Genomic DNA, 25,060 nt, shown 5'->3' with positions numbered 1-25,060 from the left:
GACGTTGATCAATGTCGTGGTTTGTTTTAGGAATCCATCATACTTGCATGAACGTATTACTCGTTGTATTGTACAACATATCGATCGACTACAAATATTGCAGAATATATACTGCTACTAATGTCATAGTTATACTATTATTTTTTAGTATAGTACCCATCTGACAAATAGACACTGGCGTTTCTTATGTTGCCTTTCTTAATAGTTAATACTTTTTTTGCATAGAGTTATATATAACTTGTTATTGTTGCACATAATGGTAGGGTAATAAGTAATAGAAAAAAATAGATGATGTCTAAATTATTTATATCTGTAAATAAAAATATTTATTTAAAAAAACCCTTTATTTCTTTTCTTTACCCACTAAAGCTATCTTGTCCGTTCAATTTAGTTTTTATTATCATAGCTATTACGAAAATGATACCAAATCTAATTGATTAATTCCAGGAAATATCCTTTTCTCTTGGTTACTTACATCAACAATTCTTTTCTTTTTTTTTAAAAAAAAAAAAGAAAAAAAAACACCGGTGGTTGGAGTTTGCGATTGGGGACCGTGGAAAGTTGCATGAGTTGTTGGGAATTAAAAAAAATTAGTTCCATCTTGAATCAGCAGTTAGGCGGATCTTTGCGGCAGTTAAAAATCATCTGAAACGGAGTATACGAAGCGGACAGAATGAGTAGCAGCTGGCGAAGAACTTTGGGGAACGTGAGGTCCTTCGTGGGCAATTCCATGGGAGGCCTCAGAGGAGGAAGCAGCCTCGCTTCCTGGGTGGTCGCCGGAACTCTAGCCTACTTCCTTTGGGTCAAGCCATCTCAGGATCTCAAACGCCAGCAAGAGGAGCGAGCTGCTCTCGCCGCCTCACAACCCGATCCTTATCGATACGTTGAGAATCGAAAACCCATCCCTGACCCTCAGGTCAGTTACCTTACCTCGATTCCCTATTTCCTCATTCTAGATCCTTCCACTTACCTTTTTTTTTTTTTCTTTTTGCCATTTTCTATTGCAGGTCACCGGTTTGGTATATGGCAACAAAAACAAGGATAATCAAACTAAACCGGATAATTAACTTTGTAAGTAATCTATCTTCCTTGCTAATACCCTTCTAGTGGAGGAGTTGTGTGTTTAATTTGTTGACTCATTTCTAATGTTATTTCGCAGTGAGGTGTGAAAATAGCAACAAACGAGAGCACAAAATGGAGTCACTTTCACCATGCCATTGTCCTACATAACTGATTACTTCATATATATACTAAGTTCACCATTTTGTTCTATTAGTGTTGGTGATATACATATAGTTATTTAGGGGGTTAGGTTCTTGGTTTTTTCTCCCTTCATAGCGGCAATAATCTTCGTATGTTATACTTGTTTTTACTTTTTACTTTTTGAGGTTTGGGAATAAATTTTGTAACAGATGGGCACCATAGAAGCACCCATCATAGAAACAGGCTATCCTTATAGAAAAACTAAGCAAAACTTGATGCTTGCTCTTGTGCATTATGTCAGCATTTACTTATTTATTTTATTATAAAGAAGCCTGAGGAGTTGCTTTGCATCATCATCATCATAAGAGCTTTAATATTCTTTACTTTTTTTCCCTTGTAATTCCACAAAAATGGCATTTGGTAATCATTGTCCCGAGGACTTCAATGAAACTTAAAACATTTGTCATGTTAAGAACATGTTGTTTGATATGATCTTTTATCTACAACTTGCAAAATACACTGGCTACATGCCAGTGAAGTGATTGAACTCATATCCCCTGATTTGTTGCTCTGAACTATAGACTGTCTATTTCTGTTTGGGACATGGAACTCCGATGACCACTGAGTTTTATGTTGGTAGTTGGTACTACTTCTGTGGCTGGTTGAATATGCACTAGAAGTTTAAATTTAAGATGCTGTAATAGATTTGGCATTTAACTTAAATCTTCCTAGCATGAAACAAAGGACCTTTACTTATGTCTTTGTGCTGTTGAACTTGAAAATGGTGCTGTCAAATTCAGCCTAGTACATTGAAGATGTTGTCTTACTTACTAGAGAACATAGAAAGAGTGGATAACAACATTGAATTTGGGAAGTTATGTAAGAGTAATTACAGAATGATTTATTTTTTGTGCATTCCTTAAAACTCATCATTTTATCATTATAAGATGGAGTTAAGGCCTCAAGATAAAGTGGGAACTAGCTCCACTATATCATGATTAAGTGAAGAGTATCCAGTGAGTATTGACCTTTTTCCCTTCTTACGAAGAATGCTACAATAGCAGAACGAGCTTGTACAGCACAAAAACCTGCCGCCCTCCATTTGTCCCTGTTGCCTTCATTTTGTTTAATAAGGTATGTCTCCTCTGGTTATTCCTTTGGTGAGAAGAACCGGCCATGTTCGCTGACTTCTTGTTAAAGCAATGTTTTCTTTTTCTGTCTTTCCTTAAGATATAAATTGTCGCCTTGGTCATATATTTTATAGTCGTAAAAGGGCAAACGCTGAGTCTGGTTTTAACTTTTAACTGTTCTGTTTATTTTTTTTTCTTTTCTGAGTTGTTGATGAACTAATCCATCACTATCAGCACAAGCTACTGCCACTTTTCCTTAATGATTTAAAAACTGTTTGGGGATAATTTTTCCTCGACTTTTTCTTTCAATGTTTCTTAATGTTAATGATAAGAGACTGTTGAAAATAATAATAATATAAATGGTTCTTCCGTGATTGCATGCATAATGTAGCACCCTTGACAGACATGAGAACTATTTTGGCATCTTGCACGATGCACCTATATATATTGTTTTTGCCATTTGCTTATGGATGCTTATCAGTTACGCCAGGATATCTCTCGCATGGCATTCCCTTTGATTATTGTGAGGCATTGAGCTACACTGTCCCATTAGTGCCGTGCTCACAGAAACCAACTTTATCAATGTGTAACAAAGCTTTAAGCTTTAAGTTAAAACTTTCAACTGTAACAAAGCTTCATTATGCATTTACCTAGAATGTAAGAGGAGCGCCTTATGTTTATTTGTTTTAAGTTTATTTGTTTCTTCTGAATCATGAAGAATGTCATAACTCAATTATGGTCTTCTATCACTTTTTTTCTACACCCTATACAAGATAGGTATATATGTATGTCGTTTGTTGTTGTAATAAGAAAATAAGTAATAAAATATAAAAATATAATAATTTAAAATTTCATATAAATGTAAAAATCTAATCTGCATACGAATTACTTTTTCTATAATTTTTCTTTTGGTGAGAAAGCGGGGTTAACGCCCAAGATTATAGATCAACAATGTTTCGAGGTAAGGTGACCCCTCTCATATCATCAGCTACAATCTGTCTTGAGCCTATCGAAGGTTGGTCAATAAAGTGAAAGCCAGGATGAACATTCAATCCTTTTCTAGCTAGCTAATTTGCGTACTTATTTACCTCTCTATTTGTGTGAACAAAACTGAGGCTCCGATTCCTTGTAAGGTAGATTGCAATCAATCTGACAAAAGCATTTGGATGTTCTTCCATCTTTTGCCTTTGATTAACCACTCTTACAACAGCCTCTGAGTCAGTTTCGATAACGAGCTTCTTGAAGCCTAAGTCCCATGCTATTTTTTAGCCATGTATTATGCCCCGAGGCTCATCTTGAAAAGCCTTGCAATTAACCATATAACCCGTTACCCATCTTCTCTGCTCATTTCGAAGCACTCCTCCATACCTCCCATACCTCCCAGGTCCTGGGTTTACTCGAGACTGCTCCATCAGTATTATCTTGATCCAATTCTTAGGTGCTTGTTGCCATTTGATATGAGCTTCAATCCTCCTAGTAGGCGGTTTCAGCAACTTCTTCTGGTAAGCTTCATTAATGGATAGAATATATGCTTCTATCATCGCACCTGCCTCTCTAGGCCTCTTGGATAGTGGAGAGAAGATCTCTTTGTTTCTCCACCTCCATATCCACCAACAAGACACCATAATTTTGTTCTCCATGGTGTTTGTTTCATTTTGCGAATGTTCGCTGTTAAATTCCAACGAATCCATACATCAAAGGAAGCTTTATAGAAAAAGTTTGTATGGTTAGGGAGGATCATACTGACCCAAATCTTGGACGCTTTTAGGCACTCTCTAAAGGCATGGATTATACCGAAGATCTTATTCCTTCTTTGTGATGTAATTAATCTCTTAGGTGTGAGCATCCATATCAAATATTTTTTTGTGGTCCCTGCCATTTTCAAATTATGTTCCAAACTTGGTTTGATTCTTCTTCATGGTTCCTGAGGACTTGATATGCACTTTTAACCGAGAATGCACCATCTCTTACAAGTTTCCATGTCAATTTGTCCTCTCCAAGGGCCGCATTAAGGGGGTGGGTAGCACGGATTTCGTTAATAATCTCTTCCTCGAGATAAGGTTCAAAGATGGACAGGTTCCATTTACCATGAGGCTCTCTGTTGACCCATGCATCTGTGGGAATGAATCCTCTCAATTGTTAAAAAAAATTGAGTGTAAAGTGTGATCTCTAACCCTTCATTGTTCTCTCTCTCATATTTATTCTTGGTCCCACTTATAAAATTAATGGTGAGAGATCACACTTTACTCCATCAGTTGTTAAAAAAAATTGAGAGGATCCATTTCCATGCATCTATCCATATTTTGACTCCAACACCATTTCCCAGAGAAAAGGATATGCAATGACTAAAGACATCCCAAAGCTTGCTCATATTTTTCCATAATGGAGAATCTATTGCAGCAATAACCAATTTCTGGAAGTTGGCTTATGTGTAAAAGTTGACTTAACAAAGCCGTTGATGGGAATATATATGATCAAGGGAGAAGACTTCCAGGTGGAATATAAAGGGATACATCAGATTTGCTTTACCTGTTGAAGAATAGACCATGATCACAAAAATTGTACAATGAAAAAGCAACAAATAAAAACAGTAGCGCATCAAAATAAAGAGCAAAAAATAGGAACTGAAAAAGATAAGCAAAATGACACAAACATAGAACCGCCAAAAGGAAGTAAAGAAGGAAATGGGAACACAAACATGAACGATAAAGGAAAACAAATAGTGGCAGATAGCAAGGAAAATTATGGCACTTGGATGGTTGTTCAAAGACCAAAAAGAGGAAAAAAAAGGAAGCAAAGATGAATTTAACAAATATGGAGGAGAAACCAGCAAAACAAAAGAGAACCAAAACATCAGAGAAAATCATACAAGATTTGGAGTTCTACAAATAGAAGAATCAACAATAGAGGAAGAAGGGAAGAATAAGAATGAAAGCCAAGAGAAGGACAAAGATAAAGGTGAAATTATAGGGAACCAAAATCCAACAAACAAACAGAAGAAAGAAAATAAAGGCAAACAAGTGCAAGTAACAGAAAGAAACTCACAAGGCAGCGTCGAAAAAGGAACAAAAAATAATACAACAATCAGAGAAGAAACACAACACAACCAGAAAAATAACAAGGAGCATAACAGAAGTAAGGGAACACAATCCCACAAAGATATCACCAAGAATGTATCCAATACTCATTATGAGGAAAATTGGGTTGAGAAGACTATAGCTACCCAAACTCAAATGAAAGAGGAAATAGAACACTCAATCCAAACAATGCTACAAGAAGGGAAACCACCTGATCCAACAGCTATGGAAGAGGATGGAAAGGAAGACATGGAGATGGAAAATGGGGAGGAAAACCAAGCAGAGAGTTTACTAGAAGAAGTGGATTTTACCACACCAAAAATCAGTGTTCTTAGAGACACAGAAATGCAAATAAATTGACCTGATTTATTGATCGGGTGAGGGTTTTTTTTCCCCTTCTCTTATCCTTTTTTAGTCTCTATGATTAGTCTAGTTTGGAACGTGAGAGGTGTGGCTAGCGATGCTTTTAGGCGTACCTTCAAGGATATGACGAAACAACATAAACCAGATTTAGCTATTTTGTTGGAAAATAAATGCAGCAGTGATACAGCAAAAAAAGTAATTCAACATTGGGTTTCACTAATTTCATTATTGAAGAAGCTCAGGATTTTGCAGGGGGTATTTGGATTTGTTGGAATAGAAAGAACCTTAACATACCTAAAGTAGAATCACATCGACAATACATTCATGTGAAAATCCAGTATCAAAGAGATAAGGAATGGTTTTTGACGGCGGTGTATGCTAATCCATGTAATCAAATGAGAAATCAACTTTGGCCTAAGCTCCTAAACATAGCAAACTCGATGGATAGAGATTGGTTGATAGCCGATGACTTTAATGAAATTAAGGATGCTTCGGAAAAAAAGGGTATAACGGCTTTGGATATGAGAGCATGTAGCAACTTTGGAAATTTGATCAATAGATGTGGGCTGATTGGTTTAGGATTCATAGGATCAAGATTCACGTGGAAGGGTCCAAAATGGGATGCGCAAGATAGGGTGTTCAAATGACTGGATATGGCACTCTTTAACCCTATGTGGAGAACCAGATTCCAATAAGCAACAGCTGAAGTTCTTACTAGAACCAATTCTGACCATCACCCTCTTCTTATCAAATGTGAAAAGGAAAGAAATGGTAGTTATACTAGACCGTTTAGATTTGAAGCCATGTGAGAGTTACATCCAGATTTTCAAAACTGCCTAAGAACAAGTTGGAACAAAGAAAACTCTCTACTGACAGCTATTGGAGAAAATAAAAAAGACCTACTGAAGTTGAATAAGGAAATATTCGAGAACATCTTCAAAGCTAAAATAGACTTCTCAACAGGATTGCGGGCATACAAAGAAGTAACACGTACGTATTAAATCCTTATCTAGACAAATTGGAGCAAGATTTGAACAAAGAACTGAATGAAATTCTAGATAAGGAAGAGACCTTTTGGATGCAAAAATCAAGACAGGAATAGATAGTAGAAGGAGATAGAAATACAAGATACTACCACATTAAAACCATCATCAGAAGGGGGAAAACAGAATTCAAAAGCTTCGAAACAAAGAAGGAAACTGGATCGAAGAAGAACAGCTAAAAGCACATGTCCTCAAACACTTTCAAGACCTATACCAAGAATAGGTAAATATTATTCCAATTGATAATTTATCAAGTTCGATGCCTAATTTCAGTACCTCTGATTGTAGGAAACTCATAGCTATGCCAATGCAAATGGAGATAAAAAGAGCTATTTTCAGCATCGGATCGCTCAAAGCACCAGGAAGTGATGGACTTTCGTCTCTCATCTACAAAAACAACTGGGAGATAATGAAAGGGAAGCTGTGCAATTTCATCTACACCTGCTGGACTGAACCAAAACAGATAAAACAAAGCAACACTACCCTCTTGACACTTGTCCTTAAGCTCAACAACCTTGAGTTTATAAGTCAATTCAGACCTTTTGCTCTTTGCAATGTGTGCTACAAAGTTATAACTAAGATCCTGGTTGATAGAATAAAGCCTCACCTTAATGACAGAATTGCGGCTCAACAATCTAGCTTTGTTCTGGGAAGGAAAATTCAAGACAACATTATGATTGCCAAGGAGATGATGCACACCAGGAGAAGAATGAAAGGAAAAAAGCAATTTATAGCCATTGATAAACGAAATTTTAGCATGTCGATTTAGAATTCAATGATGAATACGATCGTGAGTATAGTCTAACCGACACTTAAACTTCGCATCAAACAATCCTACAATCTATAACCGAGAGTACTAGTCTCCCGAGTCATCCTCCCTTGGAATTGCTAGAGAATGCATCTTATTGATTAGGAAGTCTTGTTATGATTCTTTGAAGGTTTAGCAAAATAGGTGACAAACAATCAATCTTTAGAAAGCTTGGCCTAGGGTTGGCATTAGGAATCCTATCCCTATAGTTCCTTCAATGATGATAACAATTAGGCCTTGCTTCATTTAGTCAACCCCTAGGTATAGGGGAAAGTCAAATGAGAGTAACTAACTTGAGTCACAAGTCCTAGTTTTACCTTAGGGAAATCTAGCTTTAGTGCACTCCAAGTTAATTAGCAATTTCTAATTCCAAATCAACAATTGACATAAACTATTCAACTCTTCCTAATGGTCCAAACCCTATGCCAAGTAAGAACTTTTACTCCATAACTAGTGTTGGCATTTTATCAAACAAGTGATGAGCAAGAATGAAAGGCATAGTAAAAATGAGAAGAAAGTAGAATTGAAAGTGCTTCAACACAAGGAACTAACAACAATTAACCAAGAACAACAATGGAAATAAACTTCTCAAAAATTGATAGATTCCAAAACCACAAAGTTGAATCTAAGATCTATGAGAATTGATCAATTACAAGCACTAATTGAGATTAGAGAAGAAGATCTATAATAGGAACAAAGTAAATTGAGAATTGCAAATTGATCTCACCAAAGAGTGATTGAGAATTTCAGAACTTGAAGAAGATGAACCCTAATGAGAGCTTGAGATCTCTCTCTCTACCCAAGAGTGTAACTACCACAAGGAGAAAAATCTAGAAACATGTAAAAATGAGCTAAAAGTCCCTTAACCCTTCAACCCTTGGTCTTCTTAAGCCCTTCCCGCCAAGGCACTTCCCCAAGATGAGATCTCCAACTGTCTCCACACCCAGATCACGTGACTTCTAAAAAAATCATATTCGAGCATCGGCGTGCACGCGCAAAGCACGCGTGCGCGCCACTGGGATATCTTGCAATGCGAGCGGAGGCGCAACGTACGCGTGCGCGCCCATGGAGATTAGGGCCCAGCTGCTACACATGCCGGCTCATGGCTTGGCTTCTGGCTTTGACTTCTAGCGGCGCAATCCACGCGGGCGCGCCAAGTGCGCGCACGCGCCCTTGCTGAAGTTCCCAAAACTCAATTTCTCATGCTCCTTTCCTTTGCGCCCATTCTCCTTCTCTCTTCCGGTTCGTCCCTGCCCTATATCCTGAAACCACTTAACACACAGGTCACGGCATCGAATGGTACCAAGAGAAGATTAGAAATGTATCTAATTTAGTGCAAAATAAGCATGTTTTCATTCATGAGGCAAAAATTAGGAAAGGAACACAAAGCCTTGTATTTTCATGTGAAGAGTGTGTGGAATCATTGATAAAACCCCTGAAATCGACACAAGATAAATCCTCAAAATGGGGTTTATCAACCTCCCCACACTTAGATTCTAGCATGTCCTCATGCTTAGAGAAATGCAAAAGAAACGCAAAAGACTGAAGGATCATAAAGGTATAGGACTCATGAAGTGCAACCTACTTACATGAATGCTACTATGACTAGTGCTACTATCTACTTGGTTAGGAACAAATCAACCTTCCTAAGATACATGCAAGCATATAGGGTACACTAGTGGCCAACATATGGAACTTGCCAATCTTTCAGGCATCAAGTGCAATATATGCAACTTTGCATGAAGAATGCTCGTGAGAGCCGGGAATCATGAATTAGAGCCTTCGAACCCTCACCGGAAGTGTTTGCACTCTAGTCGCTCGATGTTTGGGGTTGATTCTCTCAATTCTCCCCTAATCATGATTTCCAAGATTTGTTTTTCTTCTAACAATCAACAATTATTCAGTGCATGCATACATGTATCATGAGGTCTTTTCTTTAGGTTGTAATGGGGCTAGGGTCAAGGTTGGATCATATATGGCTAGTGGACTTAGGAATTGAATCTTTGATTAACTTAAACTTTCCCACCTAACCTATATAATGACCTATACAATTAAGTACTAATCTAACTACCCATTCCCCACTTTTTCACATACTCATGCATTTTCTTTTCATTTCACAACACTTACGCATTGATTCTTATTGAGCTTCACTTTGGGGTATTTTGTCCCCTTTATTGCTCTTCTTTTTTTTCTTTCTTTTTCTATTTACATTTTTTTATTTTCTTTTCTTTTTTTTAACTTTTATTTCTTTTTCTTTTCATTTTTTCTTTTTTTTTTCTTTCAAACTATACACAAGGACATCAATGCATAAGGTCTATACATTTAATCAATACATGAGTATATACCAATTCCCCAATATAAAAATACAAAACACAAACACCCTTTTATCCCAACCAATGTCCCAAAGTTTTCCCACTCTTGGATGACACTCACACTCACTAGCCTAAGCCAATCAAAGATTCAAATAAAGGACATTCATTGTTTTCCGCTTTAAGGCCTGTAATGTGCTAAAATAAGAACAAGTGGGTTAAGCGCAGGCTCAAATTTGGCTAACAATGGAAGATAAAAGGTAAGGCTTTTTGGGTAAGTGAGCTCAATGAAATGATGGCCTCAATCATATAAATGCATGAATACAAGGAATAATGGACATATAGATTCAAACAAATCAAAGATTACACTCATAGAAAGAGAATAATACACACAAGAAGGAAAAATAGGTGGTTATTAGATGTAACCACACAATTAGGCTCAAGTCTCACAAGCTTGTGTTCTTAGCTCAAAAACCATGTTCCAAAATACAATTCTTCAAGCAAGTTTGACATCAAAATATTCAAAATTGGCAATGTCACGGTTGCCCTAAAGTATTAGTTTCCTAAAAAGAGTTTCATTGTTCCAACCAAGTAGACTTATCATGCAATTGGTGTCGAAGAGAACCTAATCGTGCAACCTATCCTAACTACAAAGGAGTTCAAAAGAAGAAAAAAAAGAAATTTTATTTGGGTGTTTACCTACGGAGATCGGTCGGCCGACCTCCCCACACTTAAAACTTGGCACGGTCCTCCGTGCTATAGGTGATGCGCAATGGGTGGCCGAGTTCCGAGTGTCCTTCATCTTCGTTGTCATCGCTATTTCCGCTTGAAGTTGCGGTAGATGTGGAGATATTAGGTTCCTCCATAGGTGGGGTGACAATGCTTAGAAGCTTCTTCACGTGAGCATATCGGCGCTGATTACGCCTCTCATAGCGGTCCAGCTTCCTGTGAAGGTCTTCAAGGCGTTGGGTGGCGGATTTATGTGGTGCGGATGAGGTAGTGGTGTTGCGAGTTGAGTTGGTCAGTCCAAGGTCCTTGGCGACTTCCGGAGGTTTGAGGCACCTCTTGGACGGAATAACATCTCCCTCGACCGGGATCGAGGTTCTCCGATCCTTAGCCTCGCAGTGGACACTGGCTGCCGCTACTAATTCAGTCACCATAGCGGGGAAGGGTAAGTTTCCCCTAACATGAATACGCCCCATGGATTGGTGGTGGACGAAATTGTGATCACTATTCTTTGTACTTGTATGGATTTATTCAATAATTGTCTTTATTTGAATTCACAACTCCGTTCAACTAACCAGCAAGTGTACTGGGTCGTCCAAGTAATAAACCTTACGTGAGTAAGGGTCGATCCCACAGAGATTGTTGGTATGAAGCAAGCTATGGTCACCTTGTAGATCTCAGTTAGGCAGATTAAATTGGTTTATGGGTTTTCGAAAATAGAAATAAGAAAATAAATAATAAAAGGGATAGAATACTCATGCAGCCTCATTGGTGGGAATTTCAGATAAGCGAATGAAGATACTGTATGGCTCAAGGACGCCTGCTCTCCCACTGCTTCAACTCAATCCTTCTTACTCCTTTCCATGGCAAGCTGTATGTAGGGCATCACCATTGTCAATGGCTACATCCCATCCTCTCAGTGAAAACGTTCCTATGCTCTGTCACAGCACGGCTAATCATCTGTCGGTTCTCAATCAGGTTGGAATAGAATCCCTTGATTCTTTTGCGCTTGTCATCACGCCCAGCCTTCAGGAGTTTGAAGCTCGTCACAGTCATTCAATCCCAGGATCCTACTCGGAATACCACAGACAAGGTTTAGACTTTCCGGATCCTCATGAATGCCGCCATCTATCTAACTTATACCACGAAGATTCTGTTGGGGAATCCAAGAGATACACATTCAAGCTCTGTTGCATGTAGAACGGAAGTGGTTGTCAATCACGTGCGTTCATAAGTGAGAATGATAATGAGGGTTACTTATCATCACATTCATCATGTTCTTGGGTACGAATGAATATCTTGGAATAAGAATAAGAGAGATTTGAATAAAAGACAATGGAATTGCATTAATACTTGAGGTACAGCAGAGCTCCACACCCTTAATCTATGGTGTGCAGAAACTCCACCGTTGAAAATACATAAGCAAAAGGTTCAGGCATGGCCGAATGGCCAGCCCTCTCCATGATCAAGTGACCGAATGATCAAAGACTTAAAGTGGTCAAAAGATATCTAATACAATAGTTAAATGTTCTATTTATAATGAACTAGCTCCTAGGGTTTACATGAGTAAGTAATTGATGCATAAATCCACTTCCGGGGCCCACTTGGTGTATGTTTGGGCTGAGCTTGATCAATTCACGAGCTGAGGCTTCTTTTGGAGTTGAACTCCGAGTTATGACGTGTTTTGGGCGTTCAACTCCGGATCGTGACGTTTTTCTGGCGTTTAACTCCAGACAGCAGCATGAACTTGGCGTTCAACTTGGGATAGTGTTATTGACTCTCCTAGTTAAGCATGTTGATTCTTGAACACAGCTACTTATGAGTCTTGGCCGTGGCCCTAAGCACTTTGTTTTCCAGTATTACCACCGGATACATAAATGCCACAGACACATAACTGGGTGAACCTTTTCAGATTGTGACTTAGCTTTGCTAGAGTCCCCAGTTAGTGGTGTCCAGAGCTCTTAAGCACACTCTTTTGCTTTGGATCACGACTTTAACCACTCAGTCTCAAGCTTTTTACTTGGACCTTCATGACACAAGCACATGGTTAGGGACAGCTTGATTTAGCCGCTTAGGCCTGGATTTAATTTCCTTGGGCCCTCCTACCCATTGATGCTCAAAGCCTTGGATCCTTTTTACCCTTGCCTTTTGGTTTTAAGGGCTATTGGCTTTTTCTGCTTGCTTTTTCTTTTTCTTTGCTATTTTTTTTTCGCCACTTTTTTTTTTTTTCGCAAGCTTCCTTTTTCACTGCTTTCTCTTGCTTCAAGAATCAAATTCATGATTTTTCAGATTGTCAATAACATTTCTCCTTGTTCATCATTCTTTCAAGAGCCAACAATTTTAACATTTATAAACAACAAGATCAAAAATATGCACTGTTCAAGCATTCATTCAGAAAACAAAAAGTATTGTCACCACATCAATATAATTAAATTAAATTCAAGGATAAATTCGAAATTCATGTACTTCTTGTTCTTTTGAATTAAAACATTTTTCATTTAAGACAGGTGAAGGATTAATGGATTTATTCATAACTTTAAGACATAGTTACTAACTACTAATGATCATGTAATAAAGACACAAGTATAGATAAACATATAACATAAAAAAAAATGAAAAGCAGAAGAAAAATTTAAGAACAAGGAATGAGTCCACCTTAGTGAGGGTGGCGCCTTCTTGAAGGACCATTGATGTCCTTGAGCTCTACTATGTCTCTGAATTGTTGTAATTTAGTTTCTCTTAGTTTCCTCTTCAGAGTCCTTTCAGGTTCTGGATCAGCTTCAACAAGAATGCCTTTTTCCTTGTTCCTGCTCATATGAAAGAGAAGAGGAAAAGAAAAGGAAGAGGAATCTTCTATGTCATAGTAAAGAGGATCCTTATTATTAGTAGAAGAAGAAAGGGGATAATGGAAGGAGAGGGATGAATAGTCTGTATAAAGAGTAAGGATAGGGGAGGTGATAAGAGATGAAGAGAAGTGTTAGTAAATAAATAAATAAATAGAAGAAGATGAGAGAGGGATTTTCGAAAATATTTTTGAAAAGGAGTTAGTAATTTCGAAAATTAAAGATGAATTAAAATTAAAATTAAAACTTGAAACAATTAGTTAATTAAAAAGAATTTTTTGAAAAAGAGGGAGGTATTTTCAAAAATTAGAGAGGGAAAGGTAGTTAGGTGGTTTTGAAAAAGATAAGAAACAACCAAAAAGTCAAATTTGAAAAAGATAAGAAAATAAGTTAGATAAGATATTTTGAAATCAAATTTTGAAAAAGATAAAATTTTGAAAAAGATAAGATAAAAAGATAAGATAATTAGATAAGATAAAAAGATATGAAAAGATAAGATTAAAAAGATATTTTTTTGAAAAGATATGATTTTAAAAGATATGGTTTTAAAAAGATATGATTGAAATTAGTTTTGAAAAAGATTTAATTTTTAAAATTAAAATTAATTACTTAACTAACAAGAAACTAAAAGATAAGATTCTAGAATTTAAAGATTGAACCTTTCTTAACAAGAAAGTAACAAACTTCAAATTTTTGAATCAATCACATTTACTTGTTAGCTAATTTTCGAAAATATGATGTAAAAGATAAGAAAAAGATTTTGAAAAATATTTTAAAAAAAATTTCGAAAATTAATAAAAAAAAGGAAAAGATTTAATTTTTGAAAAAGTTTTGAAAAGATAAGATTTTTAAAATTGAAACTTTGACTTGACTTGTAAGAAACAACTAATTTTTAAAATTTTTGACTAAGTCAACTCAAATTTTCGAAAATTGGGAGATAAAAAAGGAAAAGATAATTTTTTTATTTTTTTGAATTTTTTTTATGATGAGAGAGAAAAACACAAAAATGACCCAAAACGTAAAGATTTTGGATCAAAACACAAGATGCATGCAAGAACACTATGAATGTCAAGATGAACACCAAGAACACTTTGAAGATCATGATGAACATCAAGAACATAATTTTGAAAAATTTTTGATGCAAAGAAAACATGCAAGACACCAAACTTAGAAATCTTTAATGCATGGACTCTAACAAACGAAAAATGCATATGAAAAACAACAAACAACACAAAACAAGAAAACCTCAAGATCAAACAAGAAGACTTGTCAAGAACAACTTGAAGATCATGAAGAACACCATGAATGCATGAATTTTCAAAAAAAATGCAAGAAAAATTTTTTAAAGCATGCAATTGACACCAAACTTAAAAATTGACTCAAGACTCAAACAAGAAACACAAAATATTTTTGGTTTTTATGATTTTATGATTTTTTTTGTATTTTTATTATTTTTTTTCGAAAATATTTTTGGAAAAACGAAAAATAAAAGAAAAATTTTTGAAAAAGATTTTTGAAAAGAAAATTACCTAATCTGAGCAACAAGATGAACCGTCAGTTGTCCATACTCGAACAATCCCCGGCAACGGCGCCAAAAACTTGGTGGACGAAATTGTGATCACTATTCTTTGTACTTGTATGGATTTATTCAATAATTGTCTTTATTTGAATTCACAACTCCGTTCAACTAACCAGCAAGTGTACTGGGTCGTCCAAGTAATAAACCTTACGTGAGTAAGGGTCGATCCCACAGAGATTGTTGGTATGAAGCAAGCTATGGTCACCTTGTAGATCTCAGTTAGGCAGATTAAATTGGTTTATGGGTTTTCGAAAATAGAAATAAGAAAATAAATAATAAAAGGGATAGAATACTCATGCAGCCTCATTGGTGGGAATTTCAGATAAGCGAATGAAGATACTGTATGGCTCAAGGACGCCTGCTCTCCCACTGCTTCAACTCAATCCTTCTTACTCCTTTCCATGGCAAGCTGTATGTAGGGCATCACCATTGTCAATGGCTACATCCCATCCTCTCAGTGAAAACGTTCCTATGCTCTGTCACAGCACGGCTAATCATCTGTCGGTTCTCAATCAGGTTGGAATAGAATCCCTTGATTCTTTTGCGCTTGTCATCACGCCCAGCCTTCAGGAGTTTGAAGCTCGTCACAGTCATTCAATCCCAGGATCCTACTCGGAATACCACAGACAAGGTTTAGACTTTCCGGATCCTCATGAATGCCGCCATCTATCTAACTTATACCACGAAGATTCTGTTGGGGAATCCAAGAGATACACATTCAAGCTCTGTTGCATGTAGAACGGAAGTGGTTGTCAATCACGTGCGTTCATAAGTGAGAATGATAATGAGGGTTACTTATCATCACATTCATCATGTTCTTGGGTACGAATGAATATCTTGGAATAAGAATAAGAGAGATTTGAATAAAAGACAATGGAATTGCATTAATACTTGAGGTACAGCAGAGCTCCACACCCTTAATCTATGGTGTGCAGAAACTCCACCGTTGAAAATACATAAGCAAAAGGTTCAGGCATGGCCGAATGGCCAGCCCTCTCCATGATCAAGTGACCGAATGATCAAAGACTTAAAGTGGTCAAAAGATATCTAATACAATAGTTAAATGTTCTATTTATAATGAACTAGCTCCTAGGGTTTACATGAGTAAGTAATTGATGCATAAATCCACTTCCGGGGCCCACTTGGTGTATGTTTGGGCTGAGCTTGATCAATTCACGAGCTGAGGCTTCTTTTGGAGTTGAACTCCGAGTTATGACGTGTTTTGGGCGTTCAACTCCGGATCGTGACGTTTTTCTGGCGTTTAACTCCAGACAGCAGCATTAACTTGGCGTTCAACGCCAAGTTACGTCATCAATCTCCGAATAAAGTATGGACTATTATATATTTCTGGAAAGCCCTGGATGTCTACTTTCCAACGCCGTTGAGAGCGCATCAATTGGAGTTCTGTAGCTCTAGAAAATCTATTTCGAGTGCAGGGAGGTCAGATTCCAACAGCATCAGCAGTCCTTTTGTTAGCCTTCTTCAGAGTTTTGCTCAAGTCCCTCAATTTCAGCCAGATTTTACTTGAAATCACAGAAAAACACACAAACTCATAGTAAAGTCCAGAAATGTGAATTTAACATAAAAACTAATGAAAACATCCCTAAAAGTAGCTTGAACTTACTAAAAACTACCTAAAAATAATGCCAAAAAGCGTATAAATTATCCGCTCATCAATTGGCGAATGGCATGCGAAATGTCGACCGGTTTCTCGGTTAGGATGCACCATACTAATAAGGCAAGCTCGACGGTAATGGATGACCCATGTGTGCTCGGAAGTACGTAGTGAGCTAGGATTTGGGCCCATGCCGCGGCTCCTTGAGTGAGAAAACGTGCATCTAAGTCCTTTGGTCTTTGCTTTATGGTTCCTCGAATCCAGAATGCTTCAGGTAAAGCGATTACGCGGAGGACCGCGCTCCAATCGAACTCACGTTCGTTGCATGCTGACAAGACTTCTTGATAGGCGTCATATCCATCCGCTAATGGCCAAATCTTAAGTACTCCTTGGATGGCCTCCACTGTGACTGACACTTGCTTTCGACGCACAAAGACTGATGTGAGAAGGGGTGAGTGGTAGTTGGAGTAGAACTCCACCACCCATGATAAATTGACCTCCATTGGTTGCTTCAAGAGGAACCTCCATTGCCTCCGGTCAATGTGTGGCATCACTATTGGAGTGAGGTGGGCCGGTAGGACTAGAAGAGGCTCCGGGTGATAATTTCGCTCGATCATCCTTGAGTAAACAAGTTCGCAGTAGCGGTTAGGGAACTTGTTTGAGTCCTTTGGAGGGTTGTCCTTCTCTAAAGCATCAACGGGGCCCGTAGCCTTCTTGAGGAGGGGCTTGACTGTTGGTTCTTGGCGCGCTCTATTGACTGTTGGCTTCTTCGGGGCTTTCCCTTTGCTCTTTTTGATGACCATCCTGTGATAGTAAAGAAAGGAGATAACATTAGACCCAAAGAAGCGTAATTGAATGTGATTATGCAAATGAGAGATTGTGCCGTAAGAATATGGGTATCCGTATTACATGACAGCTGCAACATGTAACTAAGATAACATGTGATAAGCACGGCAAATCATTGGCATGTGGTATAGGGATAGTATAAGCATGCAAGGGAAGGCATGAGAAGCATACACCCTCAAATACCAAAAGTGAAAAGCAATTTATGAAAAGGTGATTGGGTGGATTGTAGAACGTGATGGTGCACCCAAGAGTGACTAGTTAAGAAACAATGAGTCATAATGAGCATAAAAATCATGTATGCTTTTCCTCAAACACTTGGTGTGCATCCTTGTTGTAGTGTGCAAGTATATGAGGGGGGAGCAATGTAACATTCCACAAACCCATATTAAGCACTACAATGCACAGTGGGTGTAAGAAAATCATGCAACACATCTCATCTATCAATACAAGAGAAGTCATGACCCAAGTGCCTATGAAGGGTTAATTTGAAAAGGAGCAAAAATACCCCCAAAAGTGAGGGGCTCAAAAAAAAAGGGGAGGGAAAAAAAGAGAGAGATTACCTAAAAGAGAATGAAATTAACTAACTAAGAAGCAAAAGAGAGAAGTAGAGTAGGAGGGAATCCTAGTATAGTACCTTGAATGAGATGGAAAATGGTATGGAAGAGGAAGTTTGTAGAGTGGGATGGTGGAGAATGAAGGGAGCAAGTGTGCTCCCTATTATGTTTACGTCGGTCACCCACGCGTGCGCGCACGGTGCGCGCTCGCGCGAGGGAGCTGGATGGAGTGATGGCGCGCGCACGCACATTGCGCGTGGTCACCCATGTGCTTGTGCTGGTAGCACAAGGGTGGCTTAGAAGTGGCACAACTTTCTGGAAAAGGTACCAGAAGTTGGCTGCAGGGGTGTTGGCGCGCGCGCATGGTGCGTGCACGCGGCAATGCGATTATGCCCCAGGCATGAGATGGGCCTGGGGTTGGTTTAACTCTCTGTGGAGTGGCCTAGAGGTTGGTGCAGGACAAGGGACGCGTGCGCGGCATGGGCGCGGGCGCGTACCTCGTGTTGTCAGCATATGGACGCGTTGGCGCCTAGTGCGCGCACGCGGCAGAGGTGGTGGGCTGGTGGCTCAGTGCAGGCGCAAGGGTGGCCTAACTCTCTGGAATATGTACCAGGAGTGCACAGGGGCGATCGGCGCGCACGCGCAAGGTGCGCTAGCGCGTCGATCTGCAGACTTGTCTAATTGTGCGTACGCGCCATGTGCGCGTACGCGTGATTGTCCTGTGCCTCAGGCTTAGTGCTGGCGTAGTGTGGGCGCAACTTTCTGGAAAATGTATGCAGGGGTACTGTTTGCAATCCACGCGTCCGCGCATGTCGCGCGTCCACGTGGATGGTCGAAAATGCTTCATGGGCGCGTACGCGCCAGGTGCGCGCACGCGCGGAGGGGGTGCCTTTTTCAAAGTTTGCATGTTTTTTTTTTGCACCACTTATAGCATTCCAACCCTCCAAACAGCCACTTAAGCACTATAGAAGGATGTTTTAACATGATAACGTACCAATTGAACACAACAAATGAAACAAAATTTGAAATGAGATCTAGCTACAACTTCATCAATTACCTAGCTACCAAATATGGAGTCAAGTGTTAAGCAAGTACCAATCAAAGAAGAATTCAATGGCTATGTACAAATGGTAGATCTTACCATGGTGGGGTGTCTCCCACCTAGCACTTTTGTTTACCGTCCTTAAGTTGGACTTCCACTAGCTCAAAGTTCTTGTTCAAGAGATGCATCCCTCAAGAGGAACACTTCAAATTCCTTGGAGTTCTTTCTTTGCTCACCATGGTACAATTTGAGACGGTGTCCATTTACCTTGAAAATGTCCGGACTTGATGGGTGGCGCAAGTGGTAGACCCCACAAGGTTCTACTTTTTCTACTTGGTGGGGTCCATCCCATCTTGATCTAAACTTTCCGGGTAGTAATCTCAACCTTGAGTTGTAAAGGAGAACTAGTTCACCGGGTCTAAATTCCCTTCTCCTAATGTTCTTGTCATGAATGGCTTTCATCTTTTCCTTGTAAAGTCTAGAATTGTCATAGGCTTCTAATCTCAAGCATTCCAATTCTGCCAATTGAAGCTTTCTCTCTACGCCGGCTCCACCCAAACTTAGATTGCATTCCTTTATGGCCCAATAAGCTTTGTGTTCGATTTCTACCGGTAAGTGGCAGGCTTTACCATATACAAGCCTAAAAGGGCTCATGCCGATGGGTGTTTTGTAAGCCGTTCGATATGCCCAAAGTGCATCGGAGAGCTTAGTGCTCCAATCCTTCCTATTCGGCTTCACAATTCTTTCCAACACATGTTTAATTTCTCGGTTAGAAACTTCAGCTTGGCCGTTTGTCTGAGGGTGGTAGGCCGTAGCAACTTTGTGTGTGATGCCGTACTTCTTCATGAGGCCGTCCATTTTTTTGTTGCAAAAGTGGGATCCTTGGTCACTTATGATTGCTCTTGGCAAGCCAAAACGACAAATGATATTGTTCCTCACATAAGAATAAACAACATGAGCATCATCCGTTCGGGTGGGGATTGCCTCCACCCATTTTGACACATAATCGACGGCTAACAGAATGTAGAGAAAGCCATTGGAATTTGGAAATGGTCCCATGAAGTCGATTCCCCACACATCAAAGATTTCACAAAAAACATATTTTGTTGGGGGATTTCGTCCTTCTTAGAAATATTTCCAAACCGAATACATTGGGGGCAAGATTTGCAATAGAGGGAAGAATCTTTGAGAAGGGTTGGCCACCAAAATCCGCAATCAAGGACCTTTCTTGCCGTTCTTTGGGGGCCGTAGTGGCCACCTCCTTCGGAGGAATGGCAAGCGTCCAAGATTGCTTGGAATTTGGTTTGAGGTATGCACCGTCGCACTATTTGGTCTGCTCCACACCTCCACAAATAGGGGTCGTCCCAAACATAGTATTTGGATTCGCTGTTCAGCTTGTCCTTTTGATGTTTGTTGAGATTGGGAGGGAAGGTGCGTGAAACCAAGTAGTTTGCTATTGGGGCATACCAAGGAATTACTTCTGAGATTGCGTGCAAACCATCTAGAGGAAAGGAGTCATTGATAGGGGTGGTGTCGCTTTTTGTGTGTTCGAGGCGACTTAGATGGTCCGCCACTAAGTTTTGGGAACCACTCCTATCCTTGATCTCCAAATCAAATTCTTGTAACAAAAGCACCCATCGAATTAATCTCGGTTTTGATTCCTTTTTGGCCAACAAGTACTTTAATGCAGCGTGATCCGAGTACACTACTACCTTGGAACCAAGAAGATAGGCTCGGAACTTGTCCAAAGCAAAAACGATAGCTAAGAGTTCCTTTTCGGTAGTAGTGTAGTTGAATTGGCTCCATCTAGTGTTTTGGAAGCATAGGCTATAACATAGGGAATCTTACCTTCGCGTTGTGCTAACGCGGCTCCTATCGCATAATTCGAGGCATCGCACATGATTTCAAATGGTTGAGTCCAATTCGTTCCTCGCACAATAGGAGCTTGTGTCAATGCCACTTTAAGTTTGTCATATGCTTCCATACATTCCTTGCTCAGTTCAAATTCAGTGTCCTTTTGTAGTAGTCGAGAGAGAGGTAAGGCCACCTTGCTAAAGTCTTTGATGAATCTCCGGTAGAATCCTGCATGTCCAAGAAAAGAGCGGACTTCCCTCTCGGAGGAGGGGTAAGGTAGACTAGATATGACATTTATTTTTGCCGGATCTACGGATATGCCTTCTTTTGAAACTATGTGTTCCAAAACAATGCCTTGTTTGACCATGAAATGACATTTTTCGAAATTTAAGACAAGGTTTGTTTTGGTGCATCTCTTTAAGACTTTTTCAAGGTTACCTAGGCAATGATCAAATGAATCACCGTACACACTAAAGTCGTCCATGAAAACTTCCATACATTGTTCTAGAAAATCCGCAAATACGCTCATCATGCATCTTTGAAACGTTGCCGGTGCGTTGCATAGACCAAATGGCATACGCTTGTAAGCATACGTTCCAAAGGGGCAAGTAAATGTGGTTTTTTCTTGGTCCTCTAGAGCAATGTGTATTTGGAAGTATCCGGAGTAACCATCAAGAAAGCAATAATAAGATTTACCGGCTAGTCGATCAAGCATTTGATCAATAAATGGTAGTGGAAAGTGATCTTTTCTTGATAGCTACGATTTTAGGAAGTTGCACAATCGGCAAAAATTCCTTCCGGCAAGTGCACCGGTTATCGTCAAGTAAAAACTCACAATAGAGTGAGGTCGAATCCCACAAGGATTGGTTGAATGAGCAATTCGGATTAGAAGTTTGTTCTAGTTGAGCGGAATCAAGATTTAGATGAGAATTGCGGAATCTTAAATTGCATGAATTAAAGAGCGAGAAGTTAAAGTGCTGAAATTAAAAAGGGATGTGGGTGATTGCATGAATTTAGTTGCAGAATATAAAGAGAAAGTGTAGATCAGAAATGGGGAATTCATTGGGTTTCAGGAGATATTGAGATCTCCGAATCAACACATCTTTATCCCTTCCTCAACCAATGCATTCATTGAATTTTGCTTGGCAATCTTCTATGATTGGATCCCAATCCCTTGGCTCACCAATTCTCTCTAAAAACAAACAGATTCCCAATCCCTTGGTTTAAATGTTCATAAGAAGAGATGATGCTCGATCTCTGATTATACCACACAGTTTCATGAACCACAATTTGGTAAGATTACATGTCACAATATCCATCCAAACCCCAATCCAATTCACTGTGAGAAAGCTTCTCTAGCATGAATCCTCCATTCCTTTCCCAAGGTTCCGAAGGATTCCAATTATGGATAGTTTCTTTCCCAAGACAACTAACCAATGGAATTAGATCGAGAAGCTTTCTAACAAAATTCAAGAGAAAAGATTGAAGAAGAAGATAAAAACTATTATTGATTCATTGAATTACAATAGAGCTCCCTAACCCAATGAAAGGGGTTTAGTGAATCATAGCTCTGAATTCAATTACAAAGAGTATGAAAACTAGCAAAATGATCCAAAAGTTCCCAAGTGTAAAAAGTGCTCACTAACTTAAATTCTATCCTATTTATACACTTTCTAAATTGAGCTTCTGTTGTGTTTTATGGGCTTTGAGGCCTTTCCCTGATTTCCTTTTGCTTTGGGTTTATGGTCCATAATCCTGATGAGGCTGTGATCCAATTCTGTAACATTCATTGAGCAAACTTAGTGATAATCAAGTAATGACACATGACTCAACAAATTGAAATTCCAGACTCATCAATTCTTCAGGCCCAATCCCATAAACCATGATATTCAATTGGGTTTCATACCATAATACGTTTAAGTTAATGTTTGGTGCTCAAATGCTAACTTAAACTTCAATATATTTGGCCCAGAAACCCTTTCAAAAAGTGGCGTTTAAGTTGCAGTTTAAGCTTAAACTGCAACTTAAACGTTGGACACTCTTGGAGGTGGTATAATTCAAGCACGTTTAAGCTTTAGTTTAAGGTTAAACTGAAGCTTAAACTTGGAAATGGAAGAAAGCAACTACGGAGTGTGGAATGGTCGAACACGTTTAAGCTTCAGTTTAAGGTTAAACTGAAGCTTAAACGTGGAAATGAGAAACCAACCCTGGAGGCAAATTGTGGTCGAACACGTTTAAGCTCCAGTTTAAGGTTAAACTGGAGCTTAAACGTGGAAATGAAGAAAGGAGCCCAGGAGTGTGAAATGTCGAACACGTTTAAGCTCCAGTTTAAGCTTAAACTGGAGCTTAAACGTGGAAATGCTCCTGGTGCCTTTCTTACTTCTGGCGTTTAACCTCCAATTTAAGGTTAAACTGGAGGTTAAACGTGGAAATGCTTCCTGGTGAGAAATTGTGTCGAACACGTTTAAGCTCCAGTTTAAGGTTAAACTGGAGCTTAAACGTGGAAATGCTCCCTTGGTGAAATTCTCATTCTGGCGTTTAACTTCCAGTTTAAGGTTAAACTGGAGGTTAAACGCCAGTTCCAGCATTTCTTAGCCTTCATGATTCTGGCGTTTAAGCTCCAGTTTAGGCTTAAACTGGAACTTAAACGCCATTTCCAGCATTATATGGCTTGGTAGTTTAAGTTCCAGTTTAAGCTTAAACTGGAACTTAAACTCCACATGTGATATTCAAGCTTCCTTTATTGATTTTGTTGCTTCCTTGCCTAGCCTCTTCTTCCCTGAAATCATCCAAACAATTGCATCAAAGTCTTGCAAAATTTCATGAGAAATCTTCCATTCATAGCATTCAAGTAATATAACTAAAAACTCATGGAATTTGCATCAAAATCATACTGTTTGGATGGTTCATTGCTTTGTTATTCATTTAACCATTCTTGGTTACTTTAAGCTCAAGAAAATGCATAAAACAACTAAAACTAACAGAAAAATGCTAGTGAAACTAGCCTAAGATGCCTTGGCATCACAACACCAAACTTAATACTTGCTTGTCCCTAAGCAAGTCCTGAGTTATTTGAGAGGAAAGTATGAAACAGAAAGCAATTACATTGGCTACATTAGTAAGCACTTGAAGTTCATCAGAAGGGTTTTATGCAGAAAGTTGCAGTATCACTTTTTCATTCTTATCAGGTAAGATTATCACTTTTTCATTGCATTCATCAAACACTGCTATGGCCTCTTGTTACTCTTATGTCCTTGGCATTTTTCCCTTCTTTGTTTTTCTTTTTCTTAGAGCTCCTTTGCTCCTTGTTTGCTCAGTGTCATGTGTTGCACAAGCCTTTGGCATTTTTTTTTATCAGTGCACTACACATATCCACTACAGGCATTTTAGTTCACATTTCTTCTTGAGACATTGGTGCCCAGCACCTCTTTGTGTGACTAAATGTTTTGTATTTAGGTTGCTCTTGATAATGGAATTTTGGTTGATAATCCCGGGTTAGTTAACCCAAGTTACCAAGTGTTGAAACACTCCTCAGAACCTATTCATCCAAGCATATCCTTAATACATAAACACCACAGGCATTTGTCTCAGAAGTTCAAACCATTGGTGCCTAGCTTTTTTTTTTGCTTTTTGGTTGCCCTTTTTCAGTGGCTTTTTCTTCTTCTTTTTCTTTCTTTTTCATGGCCAAAGACATTTATTCATCAAGATCCATAGACAGTATTCAAACTTCTACACAAAAATGATAATTCTACACTCAATTTCCAGTGATCTGACTAAACAATCAAGCATGCATAGCACCACTTAATTCTACTTGATTTGTCACTAATTGAGCCAAGTTACTTTTGTTCAAACTTTTCTTTTATTTTTGGAAACAGAACAAGCATGGCAAGCATTTGTTTAAGAAGGTGAAGTTATATCCAAACATCTAGGCATTCACTTTATTCAAAGCAGTAAACCAACACTCATACTAAAACTTCACATTCCAGAAAGATTCAACAATTACAGTTTAAACCAGAACAAGCATGCTTTTGTTTGCCTTTTAAAGAATAGTTAAGGAACAACACCACC

General features: G+C 38.7%; 1 protein-coding gene across 1 annotated transcript; it reads left to right on the top strand.

The window, feature by feature from the left end:
* The first annotated feature begins 430 nt into the window (after positions 1-430).
* On the top strand, positions 431-1,559 carry LOC112706487 (uncharacterized). The gene is made up of 3 exons (XM_025757802.3): positions 431-916; positions 1,008-1,071; positions 1,160-1,559. Exons 1-2 carry the CDS (start codon positions 674-676, stop codon positions 1,065-1,067), a joined length of 303 nt encoding a protein of 100 aa, XP_025613587.1. The 5' UTR covers positions 431-673; the 3' UTR covers positions 1,068-1,071; positions 1,160-1,559.
* Positions 1,560-25,060: the final 23,501 nt, after the last annotated feature.

Source organism: Arachis hypogaea, chromosome 8, assembly GCF_003086295.3.
Source record: "Arachis hypogaea cultivar Tifrunner chromosome 8, arahy.Tifrunner.gnm2.J5K5, whole genome shotgun sequence".
Lineage (NCBI taxonomy): Eukaryota > Viridiplantae > Streptophyta > Magnoliopsida > Fabales > Fabaceae > Arachis > Arachis hypogaea.
Note: the sequence above shows the minus strand (reverse complement) of the source record. Positions and strands in the feature narration are given on the sequence as shown.

What these genes read in the sequence shown, in the direction of transcription:
- LOC112706487 (XM_025757802.3), top strand. Translation starts at nt 674, where the DNA reads ATGAGTAGCAGCTGGCGAAGAACTTTGGGGAACGTGAGGTCCTTCGTG. An exon ending in AACCCATCCCTGACCCTCAG is followed by an intron (nt 917 to 1,007) that starts GTCAGTTACCTT and finishes TTTCTATTGCAG; the next exon opens with GTCACCGGTTTGGTATATGG.